This window comes from Coffea arabica, chromosome 2c, assembly GCF_036785885.1.
Source record: "Coffea arabica cultivar ET-39 chromosome 2c, Coffea Arabica ET-39 HiFi, whole genome shotgun sequence".
Taxonomy (NCBI): Eukaryota; Viridiplantae; Streptophyta; class Magnoliopsida; order Gentianales; family Rubiaceae; genus Coffea; species Coffea arabica.
Window position 1 is genome coordinate 615,621 of NC_092312.1, and position 18,976 is coordinate 634,596.

General features: G+C 38.0%; 2 protein-coding genes and 2 long non-coding RNA genes across 6 annotated transcripts; 1 reads left to right on the forward strand and 3 right to left on the reverse strand.

The window, feature by feature from the left end:
- The first annotated feature begins 5,582 nt into the window (after positions 1–5,582).
- On the forward strand, positions 5,583–7,738 carry LOC113724816 (caffeic acid 3-O-methyltransferase). The gene is made up of 2 exons (XM_027247705.2): positions 5,583–6,193; positions 6,882–7,738. The coding sequence occupies exons 1-2, from the start codon at positions 5,814–5,816 to the stop codon at positions 7,552–7,554; spliced, it is 1,053 nt and encodes a 350-aa protein (XP_027103506.2). The 5' UTR covers positions 5,583–5,813; the 3' UTR covers positions 7,555–7,738.
- LOC140025668 (uncharacterized) lies at positions 5,674–6,659 on the reverse strand. The gene is made up of 2 exons (XR_011829617.1): positions 6,547–6,659; positions 5,674–6,353 (listed from the first exon to the last, which is right to left on the reverse strand). It is a non-coding gene; the product is annotated as an uncharacterized lncRNA (long non-coding RNA).
- Positions 7,739–8,531: 793 nt separating the features above from the next.
- LOC113724817 (protein DOWNY MILDEW RESISTANCE 6-like) lies at positions 8,532–14,548 on the reverse strand. 3 transcript variants are annotated; one of them, XR_011829606.1, is made up of 5 exons: positions 14,212–14,548; positions 13,783–14,030; positions 9,433–9,757; positions 9,012–9,341; positions 8,532–8,899 (listed from the first exon to the last, which is right to left on the reverse strand). XR_011829606.1 is itself a non-coding variant. In XM_072073179.1 (5 exons), exons 1-4 carry the CDS (start codon positions 14,407–14,409, stop codon positions 9,099–9,101), a joined length of 1,014 nt encoding a protein of 337 aa, XP_071929280.1. In that variant the 5' UTR covers positions 14,410–14,548; the 3' UTR covers positions 8,532–8,899; positions 9,057–9,098. The 3 variants fall into 3 exon arrangements, 2 of the variants coding, with proteins under 2 accessions (XP_071929280.1, XP_071929279.1); XM_072073179.1 differs by having other exon boundaries at positions 9,057–9,341; XM_072073178.1 differs by having other exon boundaries at positions 8,532–9,341.
- On the reverse strand, positions 12,810–13,096 carry LOC140025679 (uncharacterized). Its single transcript, XR_011829628.1, has 2 exons — positions 12,986–13,096; positions 12,810–12,906 (listed from the first exon to the last, which is right to left on the reverse strand). It is a non-coding gene; the product is annotated as an uncharacterized lncRNA (long non-coding RNA).
- Positions 14,549–18,976: the final 4,428 nt, after the last annotated feature.

Consider the following 18,976-nt stretch of genomic DNA (forward strand, 5'->3'; position numbering starts at 1 on the left):
TTACCTACTTTGCAACTTCAACGAGATTCTCATAAGTTTATAATATGTGAATTGGTATTTTTATGTCACTATTGTACCTTGCTTTATATCTTATTTGGAAAAAAAATCTAGATTCTCTAAACATGTTTTTTTACTACATTTTTATTTTTTAGTCACATTTTCATCTTGTATAAATTACATTAAAAATAGTATTAGAGTTAAAAAGTTTACAAAATAATCTTTATTCCAAATGTACTAATTAATTTTATTTCATTTAAAGTAAGCTTTGAGATGAACACGTTGAATTGCTTAGATCTTTTCTATTTGCAATTTTTTAAATATTTTTATACAGTATAATTGTATTCAAATGGATTTAGCAACGTTGAAAAAATAGTACTAATTTGCTAAGTAACAACAATATCTGACACGGTATAACACCACTTTAAACTTACATGGTATAACACCAATATCTAAAAGATATTAGTACAAATGAATGTTATTTATAGTAAGCCCCTTAAGGTATAGCTTGTTTCACCATTTTATCGCTTTACTTGCAAAGTCATTTGTAAATTCTTATATTTTGTAATGCAAAATATATATGATCTTCAAATCCTTGACACAATATTGAACTTATCAAATATACCATGGGTCTAGATCTTAAAAATTTTATGCCCAAATTATATCTTCAAGATGTAGGAAAATGACTAGCTTATTTCATGTGAGAAGGGGAAAATATATATATATATATATATATACATATTATTCAAAAAACTAAAACGATAAAAATATAATTAAAAACCTACAAATACATAACAATGTCAGTCTATTTATAGATTTCTAAACGTCTATGATGTGTATACAGAAGCCACATTCTCTGTGGTAGTTGGAATATTTGCTTTACATGAAATTATAGCTTTTCTTCTCACTCTTAACAATAATGTTATGAAAACATGGTAATTTTGGCTCGAAAACTTCTATGGTCATTTTTTAACTCATTCTGCTAAAAGGGATTTTTTTCTCAAATTTCGACAATTTAAAAAAGGGGCATTTTAGCTATATCGAGAGGGATCAAATCCTAAGGTCGGTGAGTAGTCAGAAGAAGGCAGGGTTTTTAAAGTTTTTTTAGTCTCAAGTTCGGGATTCAAATTTCATTGTCAAGTTCAGACCCTGAGTCCCGTGCATAACAGTAAGGGATGAGAAAGCCGTGGGAGAAGAGTGAGAGGGTGTAAAAAAAAAAATATATATATATATATATATATCGGACCGTCTGATATAATTAACCCTCAACAAACTTGGACATAATAAAATAGGCCCAACCGTTCGTAGAATATATATGTAGTAAGCAGGCCCAACCGTCCGTAGTACGTATATGTAGTAAGCAGGCCCAATCTTCTGTAGATCAACTAGGGTTAGACATTGGGGCATTTTGGGTCACCATTGCCTTAAAATGCAGCTCCTGATGTACGGCCCGGCAGAAAGTTGTAACGAAGTTTAGAATGAAACATCAGCAAATAATTGTAAGATTCGATTATCAAGACATCAGCTATTCTTTTCCTTGTAAAGATTAGAAGAATTAGTGAAAAACAAGAAAAATATAAAAAAAAAAACTATTTCTGCTATTCCATTAGTACCATGTTCTAGATGCCACTTTATACTCGCCGAGTATCAAAATAGTTTATCAGAAACAAGTGCGTTGTGTAGGTTTCTTAACCTGAATTATGAGGGTCATTCCTATTTGATCATTTTGAAAACCGTCAAACCAGTGCTTTTAAGGGATGTCTTGCAGGCATTTGTTGAACAACGGTTGATATTTGAATGCGAGCATTCATACTTGTTACTCTCTTCAATTATCGCTTTCCCTCCTAGTTGTACATGTTAGCATCCAAACGCGGAATAAACAACATTGAGATATCAAATGCACAACAATTTAATAGCAAATAAGCCAAAAACATGAAAGATAAACGACACATAATATTTAACGTGGTTCACCTCCACCATTGAGCATACGTCCACGAAGAGAAACCTGTTATTTATTATGAAAAGAAAATCCTGTACAAGAATACAACTTGAACCCAAGTCCAACCTTTGTATACCATCTCTCATCTTCCAAAAACCCTCTCTCACACCCCATGTATAAGGCTACATGATGCCGCTTGTGTCTCCTTGTGTGTCTCTGTAGTATGCCAGTCTACCTATTTATAGAGAACATTACTGCCAAAAAATCAAATAACAATTGGAAACCAATACTATTTCCTAAACTCATATAGAGTAGAAAATAGCATCTAATTCTAGCTAAATAGGGATTTACTTGACTACTATTTCAAGTAACTAAATCCAATTAGGAAACTAGTTACTTCCCACACCAAATAGGAATCTTGATTAAAAGAAATTAAGCCAATTTTCTAACAGTTGATACCTAATTTTGACCTTCAATCGATTGTGAGGAAAGCCAAATGAGGTGAATTCGTGATCGCGAAGAGTTATAAATTGCTCACTTTCTAAAGAATATAGTAAACATAACAATATACACAACTGCATGAGATTTAATGTTCTAATAAAGGGGAAGGTGTTTGCTCCATTTGGATTGGCATATTTTTCAAAAAATAATTTTTTTAAATACAATGTTACAGTAATATATAAATAAAAATAACTCAGAAAATATTTTATCTATCACCAAATATTTCAAAAAATATTTATAATCAAAATTTTTCATATACATTGTTACAGTAAAATATTTCAAAAATATCTCAGAAAACAGTTATCATTTCCAACATGGTTGTCTTCGTTTCTCAAGAGGCACTTAGAACCCTCGGAGCCAATTGCCAAACTTAGTGCCCCCTCCGCCACGTGTCCTGCTTCGTTAAGTTGTCATGAATTTTCTTCAGGCTTTGGTTGGTTGGATCCAAGTTTCCATCTTCATTGCATTTCTGAAAGGGACCCGTTGGAATGATTCCTTAACCTAAACTAACTCCAAATTGTAAAACTACTACCCCTGTTATTTCTGAAAGGGACACGTTGGAATGATTCCTGTTGTTTCAATATTTATATATATATCACAATTTGCTCTGACCCCAAGTACTGGGTTTCGTATCCCACATCGACAAACTGGGGGGATTGGGAGGGTATATTAGTCTCCTGTGGGACCTTCAAAAGTTGCCGACTTTTGAGGGTTGCTCGGGGTTAAGGTTAGTATAAACTGTCAAGAGTCTACAGCGCTGGACAAAAAAAAAATAAAAAAATAGTACTCCGGCAACTCGAATAATATAAAGAAAAAGCAAGATTGTGCAGTAGGTAGAGAAGTTGGTGAGGAGAGGGAAATTTTTAGGTTTTACACGTCTGTCACACTTTCGCTACTTAATTTATTGATTTTTGTTGACTTAAAAATAGCGGGCAGTCGAGATCATCAGAGTTGAAATGGAGTGACGGTCGCCAATTGCTGCTAGTAAATGAGCTATGAAAATAAATCCGGTTTGAACAGAAGGATTTTATTTTCTTTCTTTTTAATGTTTAATTTTTCTCTTGGCAATGGAGAGATTAGGGATAGAGAATTTCCAAATCCTTACCGTGATGCTTGTCCGCGGCTGAACTCTATTATATGTTTGGTTTCTCAACTAAAAGAATCAATTCTCCAAATAAGCCCCGTGATGAAGCGAAATCACCAATTTTGACATGGTCAATGTCAGAATTTTGACATATGGGAGAGGAAGGTGGATGATGGAAAATCGGAAATCCCTAAATTTTAGGGACGAGCAAATGGTTTGATTCGATCACTCTAGACATCAAATTTAAGGTCCCGTCCTTCGAAATGAAGACCAGCACTACGTGGTTTGATTCGATCATTAATAAAACCCTCTCTACTACTTCAAGACCCCATTACTCTTCTGTTCAGGACAGTCTTCGATGGAGTCCCTCCCTTGATGCCAAGTTTCAATTGAAATCAGCATATGAGTTAGCTTCGAATCGTGCCACCACAACCGCACCAAATTTCAACTTTGAACAGATATGGAAGCTAAAAAATCCATTTTATGAAGCTGAACTGAGAGGAGCTGGAGGTATCTTTAGAGATTCCTCCGGCTGTTGGATCAAGGGATGCAGTCGAAATCTAGGATTGGCCGCTAATATGATCGCAGAATTCTGGGGTATTAGAGATGGGTTGGAATTGACCGTGTCTCTGAATATTTTGTTACTGGAAGTGGAAGTTGATTATGCTGACATTTCGACCTTGCTGGATTCAAATGATGATCCAGACCATTGTTTTCGTAACTTCGTCATGGATTGCAGATCCTTGCTGTCATGGCTCCAGCTTGTTAAACTCAATCATGTGCATCAGAAAGTCAACAGATGTGCTGATGCTTTAGTAAAATTAGGATGCAAATTGGACGTGCCTTTAGTGATTTTTTGTATCCTGTCCTCGAGATATTTCTTTTGCACATGATGAGGACAACAGAGGGGCCTGTTTACCCCGTAATGTTAGGTCGGAATGTAATACTTAGGCTTCATCTATTGTTCTGCCTAATCTTTATTAATGCTAGGTCCTATTTTTACCAAGAAAAAAAAAAAAGAAACCTATTTTGACATAGTCATATTCAACCTCCACGAGAATGTCACTCAATATTAATATTTTTTTTTTGTAACATTTCTATAATCTAATCTATCATATTCTATAGAGAAATCTAAAGAGACTGTATAAGGGGTATAACCTAATCTATCAATATTAATATTTTGTCTGTATCATTTTTATAATATAATCTATTCTATACTATAGGGGAGTCTAAAGAGATTGTATAAGGGTATAACCTAATATATCCTATTCTACAAAGGACTTGGGGCAGTTAAACAGACTCGACTAGATCAAAAAATGTGCTCTGTGGCATCTCTTTTAAATTTTTTTTCCATTGCATGTGAAAATACGAGCCACATAGGGATTTCATCCCTTTTTTGTGGCTATTGAGCCAAAACTCAGTGGTTAAAATATCACGTCACTTAATATGCTCTCCTGAAAATACTTTACTTTCAACCGAACATACCCCACAATCTTACATCTTTTCATATTATATTTTACATATAAAAGCTTTTTCTTTCAAGGAACATGTAAAAGTTCAATAACTTACAAACTTATTATTGAAGAATCAAGACAATAGCGTAGTATCTAATGTTTAATTTACAATATGGAAAAGTACAATAATAATATTTTTCTTCCTCTTCTTCCTCTTTTCAGTCACGGATATGTGAATGACTGCGTCCGGATTGTGTTATTCTTTGACTCTAAGATGACCTTCGAGATAACGAAACAATCGTTTAAATTGCAAATAGCGATTTGATGAATCTTTATTTCACTGGTATAGGTGTATAAGTACCAATCCTGGTGCAAATGCATCCGACTAAACTTCATTTTCCGGATAATAGTAGGACATTTTTTTAAGTAAAACATCGCACTCAGAAACGCTAATGCACAGAGATTAGATTACACCAGATCAAGGCGGTTGGTGTGCGGTCAGTGGTGGGTGGAGGCGGTGGGGTGCGATGGTGACTTCTACCAACCACCAGACAGTGACATCGAGCGAGGGTATGAGGGAAGAAAAGCCCTCCGGAAAAACAAAACAAAACAAAACAAAAACACACACAGAGACACAGGATTTTTGACGTCATACATAGTATATAAACTACTCCCCTCTGCTCTACCGGGTGCGTTCATATTCCAGTCTCACCTTTTCCTTCGTCCCGGAAGCTTTTCCCTTCACCTTTGATTCCTCTCCAGCCAAACAAACCTACCCGCCAGGACATTTCTGATTTCTGAAGCTGAAGTTGGAGTAAAAAGAAAAAGAAATCAAATAATGGCAGAGGAGGAAGCTTGCTTATTCGCCATGAGCCTGGCTAGTGCATCCGTCCTTCCTATGGTACTCAAATCAGCCATCGAACTTGACCTCCTGGAGCTTATAGCCAAGGCTGGTCCTGGCGCCTACGTCTCCCCATCGGAACTCGCCGCACAGCTCCCCACCCACAACCCGGAAGCTCCTATCATGCTTGATCGCATCCTCCGACTCCTGGCCACCTACTCTGTCCTCGATTGCAAGCTCAACAATCTGGCCGATGGTGGCGTCGAGAGGCTTTACGGTCTGGCCCCTGTTTGCAAATTCTTGACCAAGAACGCTGATGGTGTGTCCATGGCCCCTCTTTTGCTCATGAATCAAGATAAGGTCCTCATGGAAAGCTGGTAACATCCTCTACCCTCTGTCTCTGTCTCCTCAAGTTATAGTACTCCTGGCATTAGCAATACCGCTACTCCATCCATAATATAACGCATTCATGTCTACGTGTGTATCTTCTTCCTCTTCCTGTATGCTTGGCAGAATCCATCAATGTCTGTCTCATCCCTTTTTTAACCAACATCAACGACCATTCTTTTTTCAATAGTTAGCTAGAAGACTAAATTGCTTAATCCAAAGATCAAATATCAAAACTAACCCCTATGAAATTACAAACACGGAACCAAAATTTTAAAACATAAAAATAAAATTAACACGCACACACTACACATGGCGCATTGTGATAATACGTGGGACTTACCAGCTTTACCTACTTCAATTGCGATGTTTTGTTTGTTCCTTTATTCATTGCTGTCTTTCCAAGTTTGCGCGTGCTCATGGTCATGATCCACCAAGATTTATTCAATTCTGCTGAAAATCGTGCGAGGAATGAATCAGTAAACCCTCTGTAAAAAATAATAAAATGCATCTTTTTTTAAAAAGAAATTGAGAAAAAAAAAATGCTTTGAGATTATCAATTAATGCTGCTAACTCTGGTCCAATCAGCTCAAAACTCAACTAATTGATCCTTTATAAACTTGTAATTTGAGCACTTAAATTAGTAGCTTGCCGCATTAATTATTTTACCTGCTACAGGTATCACTTAAAGGATGCGGTTCTTGATGGAGGAATCCCTTTCAACAAGGCCTACGGAATGACTGCATTCGAATATCACGGAACCGATCCCAGATTCAACAAGGTGTTTAACCAGGGAATGTCTAATCACTCCACCATTACCATGAAGAAGATTTTGGAAGTTTACAGAGGGTTTGAGGGTCTGAAGACGGTGGTCGACGTGGGAGGTGGAACTGGGGCTACGCTCAATATGATCATCAGCAAATATCCCACGATCAAGGGCATCAACTTTGAGCTCCCGCACGTCGTAGAGGACGCCCCGTCTCATTCCGGGGTGGAGCATGTGGGTGGGGATATGTTTGTTAGCGTCCCTAAAGGGGATGCCATTTTCATGAAGTGGATTTGCCATGATTGGAGCGACGACCACTGCCGGAAACTCTTGAAGAACTGCTACCAAGCACTTCCGGACAACGGGAAGGTGATCCTTGCCGAATGTGTCCTTCCGGAAGCCCCAGACACCTCGCTCGCTACTCAGAATGTCGTCCACGTTGATGTCGTCATGTTGGCCCACAACCCTGGTGGGAAAGAGAGGACTGAGAAGGAATTCGAGGCCTTGGCAAAGGGGGCTGGATTCAAAGAATTCCGCAAGGTTTGCTCTGCTGTCAATACCTGGATCATGGAGCTGTGCAAATGAAGGCTTACTTGCTTGAATGAACCCTTTGTTTTGGGAGACGTCATTTTTTCTCTTGCGTGATTGGATTGGTGGTTTCTAATCAGTATAGCCGTCTACTAATGAACCTTCCTTCTGTATTACTATTATTTCACAGCAGCATTGAAACGGAATAAGAAAGTGAATGAAATCAATACCTTTTTTTTTTTTTGTGCATGTTTATTTATAATTAGTTTACTTATTTCCTGAAACTAAAGTGGCATCATCCTCCTTTTCCCGTTGTTTCTCATATCTAGTGATGGAAAAAAGCACTGTCCTGAGTAAATATTAATTATGACAGCCGAGCCCAGTGTCTAGCGTCTAGCGTCGAGTGTCTACTGCCCAGGAGGCAGAGTCAAGAGTGGTTTAGGTGAAGCGTCGTGATATCCAGGCAAAGTCAATTGCCTGGGATTAGGTTTATTTCATTCGGCAAAAGTCAATTGCTTTGAGTCGAAAAAAGACAAACTGCTCGTTAGGATTAGCATGCTTAGTTCATGTGCCGGGGTTCTTAGCTTAGGTTGGGAACACCTAGAGTAGTTTATCCCACGTCGGGTCGGGGGTTGGGTTAGTTGGATAGATAAGTACCTGGGATTGTACCAAGAGTTGCCGGCTTTTGGTATTAACTCTGGGATTAGGTTTATTTCATTCGGCAAAAGTCATGATATCCAGGCAGAGTGGATCGTGTTGTGGGCCGCAGTTCTGATAACATCTGCTACTTTCAACCCAGACACCCGCTATATCCACCAGAAGGGGTCTCGGAGCGTGATCATGTATTATCATCCTGGAAAATTAGCATGCAAGGAAGCAGTCGATATTGATGAGATAGTCAATGATGTACCTTGCTTTGTAAGTCATAACCAACCGGTTCATATAAAGTCTAGAGATGCCTCGTATGGTTGCTCAACAATTATACAGGGGAAGAAGTAAGCCTGGCAGCAATTAATTATCTGGCGAAAATTAAATGGACCAAAGAAGGATCATTAATTTACAAACACATAACACAATCATCCTGTACTCAATAGACCAAGTGCAGAACCAACGAGGGCAGGGAACGAGAGGTTTTTGAGTAATCCTTACAAGTCTCAAGCACAGACACATGTAAAGATTTCTCCACTTATTTCACCAATAAAAAATGAAAAAAAAAATAAAGAAAGATTTATTAAATTCTGAATCCCGTTTATTGTGGCTCGGTCATGTCATCTAAGCAGTCGCCCCGATTGAAGTCAACAACTCTTGAAGCCGCACCCATGGATAAAATCCTTCCTGCTCCGGCCTGGAGTTAACACGCACGGTTGAACCCCTCCCACAACGCACAAACAAATATAAATAACTGGACAGAAGCAGAACAAATGGAGAAGGTTATCATGACAATGAAAGGACAAGTGCTACTACATTGGTATCCCATCCGTTATTCACAAAGAGTACAAATACCAGAAACTAACTAGTTGGAAGCAGCCGAATAATGGAAGGGAAAAAAGTTGGGGGACCTGAAGGAAGCAAAAACTCAATGGAATGCCCGGGGATTCCCATTAGTTCTTGAAAAGTTCCAAACAGTGTTCCTGGTCCAGGTTCCTGCTCCAGAACTTCTTGTAGTACTGGGCATAGGTGAAATCCCTGTATACGACTGGGGAACCATCTGCTGTGAGAGGCTTCGGGGCGCTGATTACGGCATGGTCACAGGGACAGAGGAAGGAAGCCACTGACAGCCTTGGTTGATCAGCATTGACGACAGCTCGATGCCATACACTCTTGTAAATCCCATTGCTTAGAGCCTAATTTGATTAAAGTCACGGGAATCAAAATCGTCTTCAAAAAATAATTCTAATAAAAGGATCCGACGACGGGGGAAGGTATACGGTATACCTGTAACTGATCGCCGATGTTGACGACAAAGGCATCGGGATGGGGTTTCACGGCTAACCATCTGCCATCTCTAAGGACTTGAAGACCAGCGACGTTCAAATCTTGAAGCAGAATAGTGAGGGCATTAGGATCAGTGTGTCCGGGCAAGCCATAGGTCAAATCGGGTTGTGGACACGGAGGATAATAGTTGACGGCCATGTGCTGTCCTTGATCACCCAACACCTTCTTGATGCATTCCTTGTCCAGGCCTAGGCTCTCTGCGATGGCTTCCTCCAATCTCAACCCAAGTTCCCGTATTTGTACGCAGTAATTACTCACCATTTCCCTATCAACCCAAATTAATTATTATATTTCCCCTCACTAATTTTTGTGTTTAAAATATATTGAAAATGTAGTTAAAACCATTGCCAAAGTCTCCAGTAGTGTTATTTTCCGGAGGTTAATTATGGCTGGTGCTCGAAACTAAGGGTTCGTTTGAGAGTGGATGATTTTGAGAGAAAAGAAGGGGAAAGAAGAGAAAGTGAACATTTTCTTCGCTTGCTAGTTTTTATTAGGAAAGAAAAGAAGAGAAATGAAAGGATTTACGAGGATAAATAGTAAGTAAAAGTTTTTCTCCCAAATTGGAGAGAAATGGAAAGAAAATTGGAGGAACCTTATGAAAGTTTTTTAAAATACCTATTTTATCCTTAAAAATGTGTTGAACAAATATTTAATGACTTTTATATCCAAAATCATTCGACTAATTCTCAAAACTCCCAAACAACACAACAATCCCTTCTCTTCTCTCCTCTCGTAACTTAAGTTTTCCCTTCTTCTCTTTTCTATCCTAAACTCCCAAACTTAGCCTAAAGTCGGTTCTGAATTCTGATGACGACGACCAGGAGGAGCGGAGTCAAAGTCAACACCAGTTTCTCTTTTTTTGGTGGACCGTGGGGCTGGTTTCGTATGAGCAATCGCAGCCTCGGTGTGTTTAAAAGTGACAATTGCACTCTGGGCTTTCGTTATTTTTTTCCACAAAATCCCTACATCATATGGGGCGAATTACCCCAATCATATCAATCAGGGCCTAGAAAAGCCCAAGCCCATCTTACACCATAGGAGCGCTCGGCTGCAGAGGCTACGTCGCATACCACCGCTGATTGAAATATTGCAAAAATGGTCCAGCATCCGCCTGTCCACCATCGTCATCCATCCATGGCGTCGGGTTGATGATTCTGGACAGAAACCACCAACGCGGAACACGGTCCCCCCACCCCCCCCCCCCCCGGCCAAGCATTCCATGCGTTTCGATGCACGAAAAGACCAGAATAGTCTCTATTTGGGTCATTTACGATCTAGAAAAGAAACTCTTCTTTTTTGTGCTAAAAGTAGAAAGGCCTAGAAAAGAAAACACACTTTACATAACAGGGCCTTAGTTTGACTCTCTGTAAAAAAGCAAGAAAAGAGAGCAAATATTTGCTTTTTCTTTCCAGGAACCGACCAAGCATTTTTTTTTTCCTTTTTTCCTTTAGTCGCCAGAATTGACAAAATGTGTAGGCCTGAAACACGATGCCCTGAATGCTTGACTGAAAGGAAAAATCGTATTCTCTTTAGTCTCCTCCTATTATACCATTCACCCTTTATTTATGCTGATCTGATGCTGGCAAAACGATGATGTATCGATAAATACATACATATATGTATGTACATAGACAAAAGATTCATGAATGCAACATTATACTAATGCATTAAGCCACCCTCGACCCGCCGTAACATCAATCAGGGAAACAGTAATAGTAGTAGTAGTAGTAAACACAGAATTGAGTGCCCACTCAATTATTGATCGCTAAAAAATGCATATTATTCGGTGTATTTGATCCAAATTTCCAAGGCAAAGCTTTCAAGCTTACGTTTTCTGGATATGCATTGGATTGTCAATTCCTACTAATTTGGCAGGCCACGGACGGGTCTGTTCTTGTTTATTTCTTTCCAAAAAAAAAAAAAATTCCTAAAGAGAAGTGATTATTGGAACCAAAAAACAAAAAAGAGCTTAATAAAAGTACCTTTTTCCAACCTTAGAAAGAAAAAAGAAAAGAAGACATTAAGAAAATCACAAAATCGTCTTCCGCGGATGGGTCCTACCACGGCCTTTGCCCCTAAACTTTTTCGCTTTCCAATCTTTCTTTAAAGAAAAGGAAAAAAGGCTTTAACTTTAAGCGCGATTGGTTTTAAAGTTTTAATTTTAATTGAGAAGCAGTGAGCAGTTGTTCAGGACCGACCCCACCGCGCAAAAAATGTGTGGACCGCATAAAATGACAAAAACTGCCGCAAATGTAGAGTTTGCGTTTGCTTGCCGACTCCTTTGGCTTTGGTTTTGGTTTTGGTTTTGCAGCAAGGGACAGCACAGTCATTGACACAACCATACCCTCCCATCTCTCTCTATGTACCGCGTACATTGTAGGCTAGCAGCACACACACATGGGGAGGGAGGGATTCGATGCCTGCCTACGTCAACGCGGAGTTTGTGATGTGACGTCATCCGCCCATTTGTTAGACTAGGAAGGGATTTTTTTTAAATTTTCTAGTTGGGGAGGGGGGGCACGGTCAGACAGACTAGACGACGCATCCTAGAAAACTCCGCCCAACGAACTGTAGCACCAGGACCAGCCTGTACCTGTACGTGGCCTACTAGTCACTGCCACTAATAAAATGAGGTCAGCCCTCTAACGTCATCGGCTGCGTCATCCCCCTCATCCAACGGCGCCGAAAGTATTGAAAATTGCACTCTGATCTCATTCCTCCGATGGATTATTAGAGTGGACAACACTTAAATGAGTTGCACATGACGCATCACCTTCTAGTACGCGGCCCTCCTATTACTCTTCTTCTTCTATACACTACTGAGTACGAGTACTAGCATTCTAGCGCACTCCACTAGCACCCCCCCCCCCTCCCCAAAAAAAAAAAAGAGGAAAAAATCTTGGACATACTTTTCGAGCAGTGGAGTGTTACTTTTCAACACCCGCGGATGGAAGATTCTCATTCTCACAGCAGCTGATTGAATAGTTCACACCCGCGGTGGCTTTTCAATTTTCTAATGCTCAACTTTTTTTTTGAATATAATACTGGTACTAGTGATGAAGGTTTGATCCTGCCATCATTCAAGAATCCGGAGGAGGAGGATTAATTGAAACTAGTCACCGCAATTTAAGGTCCAGAGGTGGACCGGACCTTTAATTGTTCTTTCCAATCACTTCTCGTATTAGTTAGTACAGAAGAAGAAGAAGAATTTTGATCGGAAAGAACAAACCCTCCTAGGAAACTTGCGAAAGTTGCACATTATGAAATTCATGGGCTAAACTGTTAGGCCAATTTTAAAGTTCAGCTTCACCTAAACTGCTAGATTTTAAATTCAAATAAATAAATATAAAATCAGCGGTTCAAATTGATCTTCCTCTGTTGTCGCAGCACCTACAACGGAGTCCCTGGATGCACCTAGCAATAATTGTAATTGCTAGGTGCATCCAGGGAGCATTTCTATAAAGACTTTCGTCCTATTTGCTTTTACGAGCACGTTGCTTAAAGTACTACACCACCACCACCGCCACTACTACGAGTTCAGTGCCAATGCATTTGTTGTTTTTTTTTTTTTAAAAAAAAAAAAAAGAAAAAAAAGAGTATAATAAAAACGTCTTGGTGCCCACACGGAGACTCCACTGCGTGCGGGACATCCATAGTCGCGAAACCTTTCACTACAAACAAAGGAAGCCATGAGATGTTGGAACACGACCGCAACACCCGGGAGAGTGCGAGGAACATTAGTATTTGGTTGAATAGTTAGTTTGGATGACCTCATAAAATGGAAAGTTTCGCTTTTGAAATCATGAAAAGATCAAAGCATAACAGGAAAAAGAACAAGCACAAGTTCTCAATTCTGAACCAATTTACCAGGATTTTTAGTAGGGCCATGGTCAATTCGGTAATTGTACTGCGTATCTTTGTCATGGTACTTGAGACGGGACCTCGGAAATTTTTATTACCTATTTAATAAAGAGTCTAGAAACGAATCACGTGTAAAAGATCTCTTTGTTGCCATAATATTATCAGACGCGTACGCGATAAATGTTACTGTGTTAATTAATTGCAATGTTAATTAATTACATGAAGGTAGTCCACCTAATCCCCTCCCACCATGCAATCAGAGTGGCCACCTAAATGAAGGGATAAATAGATGATCGTGAAAATGGGAGAAAAGAACTTTGCTGACGATTTGCATTACTTGCATTATCATCTCACGGGCACGGAGCAACAGTAGTATCTAGTAGTAATGCAATCAGGAGACGGAAGACAGATTCAGAAGAGTAAACTTACTTGAAAGATGGCGGGTTGGAAGGCCATTCGGGGACATATTTTTCCAAGGGATAGCAGTGAAGCCGCAGATAGTCTCTCCAATTGTGCACGGTCTCCTTTTTCACATTAAAGCTTGTTGAAAGCCTCGTGGTTTTGGATGGATCGTCGGAGTACAACTTGAGCTTCTCTTCAACCGGGAGACTGAAGAATTCCGTCGCCGTCTCAAGCATTTTGTCCACCGCATCCTTGGAAACCCCGTGATTTATTACCTGGTGAAGTGATCCCACAGAAGAACAAAATTAGGGATATTTTCCATGTGACACGAATGATAAATCTCTGGAGCAAGACGTGGTACTGTTTTCACCCATAAATGAAAATGCCAGGAGAAAGGGAAAAAGAGTCTGAAGCTGAAAATGACCGCTGGAAAAATGAAAATATTAGTTTGCGAACCTGGAAAAAACCATAGTCCCGACACGCATCGCCAATTTGTCGGACCACGAGGTTCCTATCCCCGAAGCCTAGGTCAACTACCGGGACATTTTGGCAATCGGAAACTTCAGAGAGTCTTGGCCTTTCGGATTCTGGACGGACGTAGCTTTCGGGGAGGCTCGTATACTTGATTCCGCTGGAAATAACTTTAGTTTCCATGGAACTTGCAGGCCACTGGAAAGTAGAAACATAAAATAAATATAAAAATTAAGAAGGGATGCTGAAGCAGGCCGTAACCGTTAGGACGAGTACAGTGCTGCACCGCCGCTCCAATTATTTAGGCTTTAGGCTTCTGCCTGGAAATTGCTTCGTCCCCCTGCGTATATATATAATTATACGTAAGGCTCTCCCCTTGGCAGCGATGGTACGGAAGAAGTAGTTTTGGTTGACTCAAAGTCTACAACCAATCGCTATTTTACACTTCGACTTTTGGGCACGCCCTTCTTTTTTTTTTTTTTTTTTTTTGGGATAATTGCAGGTTTCTGACATTTGCACTGACCTCTCATGTGGTTTTAAAAATTACACTGCCCTCCCCTGAGATTACTAATTCTTTGCAAATTTAGTCCAAACGATTAAAATATTATTTTAGGGAGTGAAATTAGAATTTTGCACCAGATTTGCTCTTTGTGTTATATGTCCAATGAATGACAAAGTACTATAAATCAATTAACAATTAATAAACTTTAACGAGTATAATTTATGGGTAAATACGTATTACTCATTTAAAATACTGACTCTTTACGGGTATTTTACTTTCAAACATTTAATTTGTGATAAATATATCAATATTGTAGGTAAAATTCAAAAAATGTTACAGTAATATTCTTGTAAAAAGGAAATCGGTAGGTTATTTATTTAATATAAATTAAATATTTTTTAAAAAAAAAAGAAATGACTCATAAAGTATTAATTTTTTATAACTTTCATCTATTACATGAGTAAAATATTCGCTCTTTATGTGCATTTTATTCATTTAATTTATGTTAAATATATAAATATTTGTAACTAAAATTGGACTTTTGGGCACGCCCTTTTCTTTTTGCTTATAATTCTTAGGGATAATTTCAAAAACCTCCCTCAGGTTTCAGACAATTTCACTCGACTCCTCTCAAGTTTTAAAAATTATATTTACCTCCCTTGACATAGTAAAATGCGTATAATGTCCTCTACTTGGTAGACAATTTTAAATTTAAGGCAGTAATTTACATAATCCAAAAAATATTTTTTTTTCTGTCTCTTGTCTATTTTAGCTTCTCTTTTTTCTAGTTAATGTAACCTCTTTTTATTATCTTCATATTTATGGATATTAGCAAATTGAAATTACAAAATCAATCGATGGAGCAAATTATATATCAAACAAGAAGGAAACAAAGAGACTCCCAATGATGGAAAAAAAAATAATAAAATTGATAATTGAAATAGGAAGAAAAACTAAAGATGTGAAATTTGGCATATTTTATTTGTTGTCAAGAAAAACTTTTATAAAATATCAATATTTACGTAAGGATTTCTTTCATTAAATTAGAAAATTTTTATTATAATTTTATTGTGGAGGTAAAATTTGTTCTTTACTTTTGAGATATTTATATTTTTAAAACCATAGAAGGGTTGTACTGATGGTTCTAGATCAGATTAACTTGTATTGAAAAAGTATTTGAACATTGAAAATTTGGGGTATAAAATTGGTTATCAATGGGGTTTGTGTGTGTTTTATTTCTTTTTTTTTTTTGTATGACGAGTATTGATTATGTATATACAATTTGTAATCTTTTGGATGGTTATTTGATTTTAAAACTTATATTTGAACGATCGTTCAGGATTAAACTTGTTGATTTGTGCAAAATATGGAAGAAAATGATTAAATATACTTTATTTTTTTCTTAGTTTTGTACAAAAGGACAATTTATGATTTTTGTGAGAAAATCTATCTTATTGGACCAATATTATTACTAAACAGTAAAAATAGGGAGACATATGTAATTTTTAAAAGTTAAAGAGAGCTCTTTATAATTGTTAAAAATCTTAAGGGATGTTTGTGAAATTATTCCTATTTCTTATTTGGTTCCTTAAGCACACAAACCAACACCACCCCACCTCCCCAAAAAAACAAAAAACCCTTAAAGGGAGGGGGGGAGTTTTAAACGGATGATTTAGAGAGAAAGAGAGAGAGAGAGAGGAAAAAAAAAAAGAAGCCTCCGAAAGGGTAAGTGGCAAGAAAACTTGCAACGTTAACTAGTGAATAAATGAAGAAATAGGTGCAAAACAGCAGAAGTTGGAAAAAGCTTTCGCTTCTCCGATTAATTCTCGACTTGTTCTAGGATCGATGGAAATGGCATAAAACGAGTCTAGTTGACTCTCTGACCTCGTGGACCAAAAGAAATTAGGGGAGGCGCAGCCGCGCAAGCCCGCTAGTTGCTAGTTTTTTTTTATCAAAAAAATTGTATATTTTTTGTGAGTATATTTTTTGATTTCATATATATCAAATCTTCCCATTAACAATTATTAATCAGATGGACTTGTGGCGCTAATTAGTGGTGATTGAATATGCTAGAGTCATTATGAATTAAATGCTTTTTGCAGTGTTTTTAAAAAGTACTGTATTTTTAAAAAAATTAAAGTTTAATCGTTTTAAGATGTTTTTAAGATTTTAAAAATTTTAAAGTACTTTTGAAAGACACGAAAGTTACCTTTCTCATCAGCCACTTCAGTGGTTTCCTTCAATGGAATTTTCCATCGATTAGATTCTCCTTTCCCCTAAAATATGATAAAATAGGTTAGATAAATGTTATCATTATTAAAAATATATATATATCACCCTCTTCCTCCTCCTCTCTGTTGTGAATGATAGATATTTCAAAAGATTTTATTATGCTTGTTATGATAAGAGGTTATCTAATAAAGCTTTCCAAACGTCTGTTCCTATTCTTAGGGAGAATTTTTTCAACGACAAAATTTTGATAAGGCCTAAAAGGCAAAGTCAGAACGCTAGTTAATATGTTTTAGCCAAAGGAATTGTTCACGTGCTTGCTTTGACTATTTCAAACATTTCGGCTTTCACAATAGAGGATAGACCTCTGACCACTTCAAATGCTAAATCTGGTACGAGATGCATGCATATCCTCACGAAAAATCAACTCTCAAAATCCTATCCTCTATCACTCTATTCCGTATCTTGTAGCCTATAAATATAACCATTTGTCGAGTTCATTTGCACGCTGATCAACGAAGACTACACTTCGTGAACTCCCTATTCCTTCTCCTCTATTTGCTTTCTTGTTCGTGAACTCTTTCTTCCTTCTCCTCTATTTGCTTTCCTTAATTTTTTTTTTATTTTACCTGCTGGTGTTGGAATGAAATTTTGCTGGTTCTACATCCCTCTCACTAAACAGAGGAAGACTTGTTTAATCCTGGGGAAACATTTCGATACTCTGAAATAGTTTCTTAGGACAGTGCTTTCAAGCACGACTCAAGTGTTCAAGTGTTAGCATTGTTCGGGCCATTTCTCCAACATTCTAAGAAACTATGGCATCTGACAATGTTAGCACCCCACAGCCTTCATCAGCAACTGTTGCACTGGCACTACCATTCGCCAAGCCCTTTCCGGATGTATCCAAAATTGAAATTTTCGCCAATGAAAATTTTAAAAGATGGCAAGAACGTGTGCACTCTCTACTTGACATCCACGGAGTAGCTTATGCGCTCACTGAATCTCAACCTTCTGCAATTACGGATGCCAAGACTCAAGAAGCATGGCAATATACTAATATGGTATGTCGACACACTATCCTTCAAACACTCTCTAATGAATTATTTGACGTCTACTGTAGCAGCAAAGAAGCCAAGGCAATTTGGGAAGCCTTGATAACAAAATTTACTGTCGAAGATGCAACCAAGCAAAAATTCGTCGTAGGAAAATACAACCAATGGCAAATGATTGATGACAAGGAGATGAAAATTCAAATCACCGAATATGAAATGCTGCTAGAAGACTTGAAAAATGAAGACATCAATCTTCCTGAGAAATTCGCTACAGGCATGCTGATTGAAAAGCTACCTGAGTCATGGGCCGACTATAAAAAAAACTTGAAACACAAGGAGAAAAATTATACCATGGATGAGCTCGTGAAGCACATCCTCGTTGAGGATTCAAACAAAAGGGAGTTTAGAGTTACCAAGGCAAAGGAGATGGCTTTCAAAACCAATCTAGTACAAGGCAATAATAAAATGTACGCCAATAAATCTCAGAATTACAAGCCCAAAAATTTTAATTTCAAGTCTAACAATCCCAACTTTAAGAAAAGGAAAGTCAATTGCTTTTATTGTAGAAAATCAGGACATCATGCATTACAATGTAGACTTAATAAAGGTGACAGAGCAAATGGTAATCCTCTTAAGGTGCACTTAACCGAAGAAGATGATATAATTGTTGCTGTCATCTCTCAAGTGAACATTGCAGCCAATGTCAAAGAGTGGGTGGTAGACTCTGGGGCTACTCGACACATATGTGCAAATCGAGAAGCATTTTCCTCATATACTCCTATAGGGGATGATGAAGAAGTGGTCTACCTTGATGACTCACGAACGGCTAATGTTCTGGATAAGGGCAAAGTATTCCTGAAACTCAATTCAGGAAAAACTTTGGCTCTCAATAATGTGCTGCATGTGCTCAACATTCTGGCAAATCTGGTTTCCGTAGCATTGTTAGGAAAAGTTGGAGTGAAAGTGT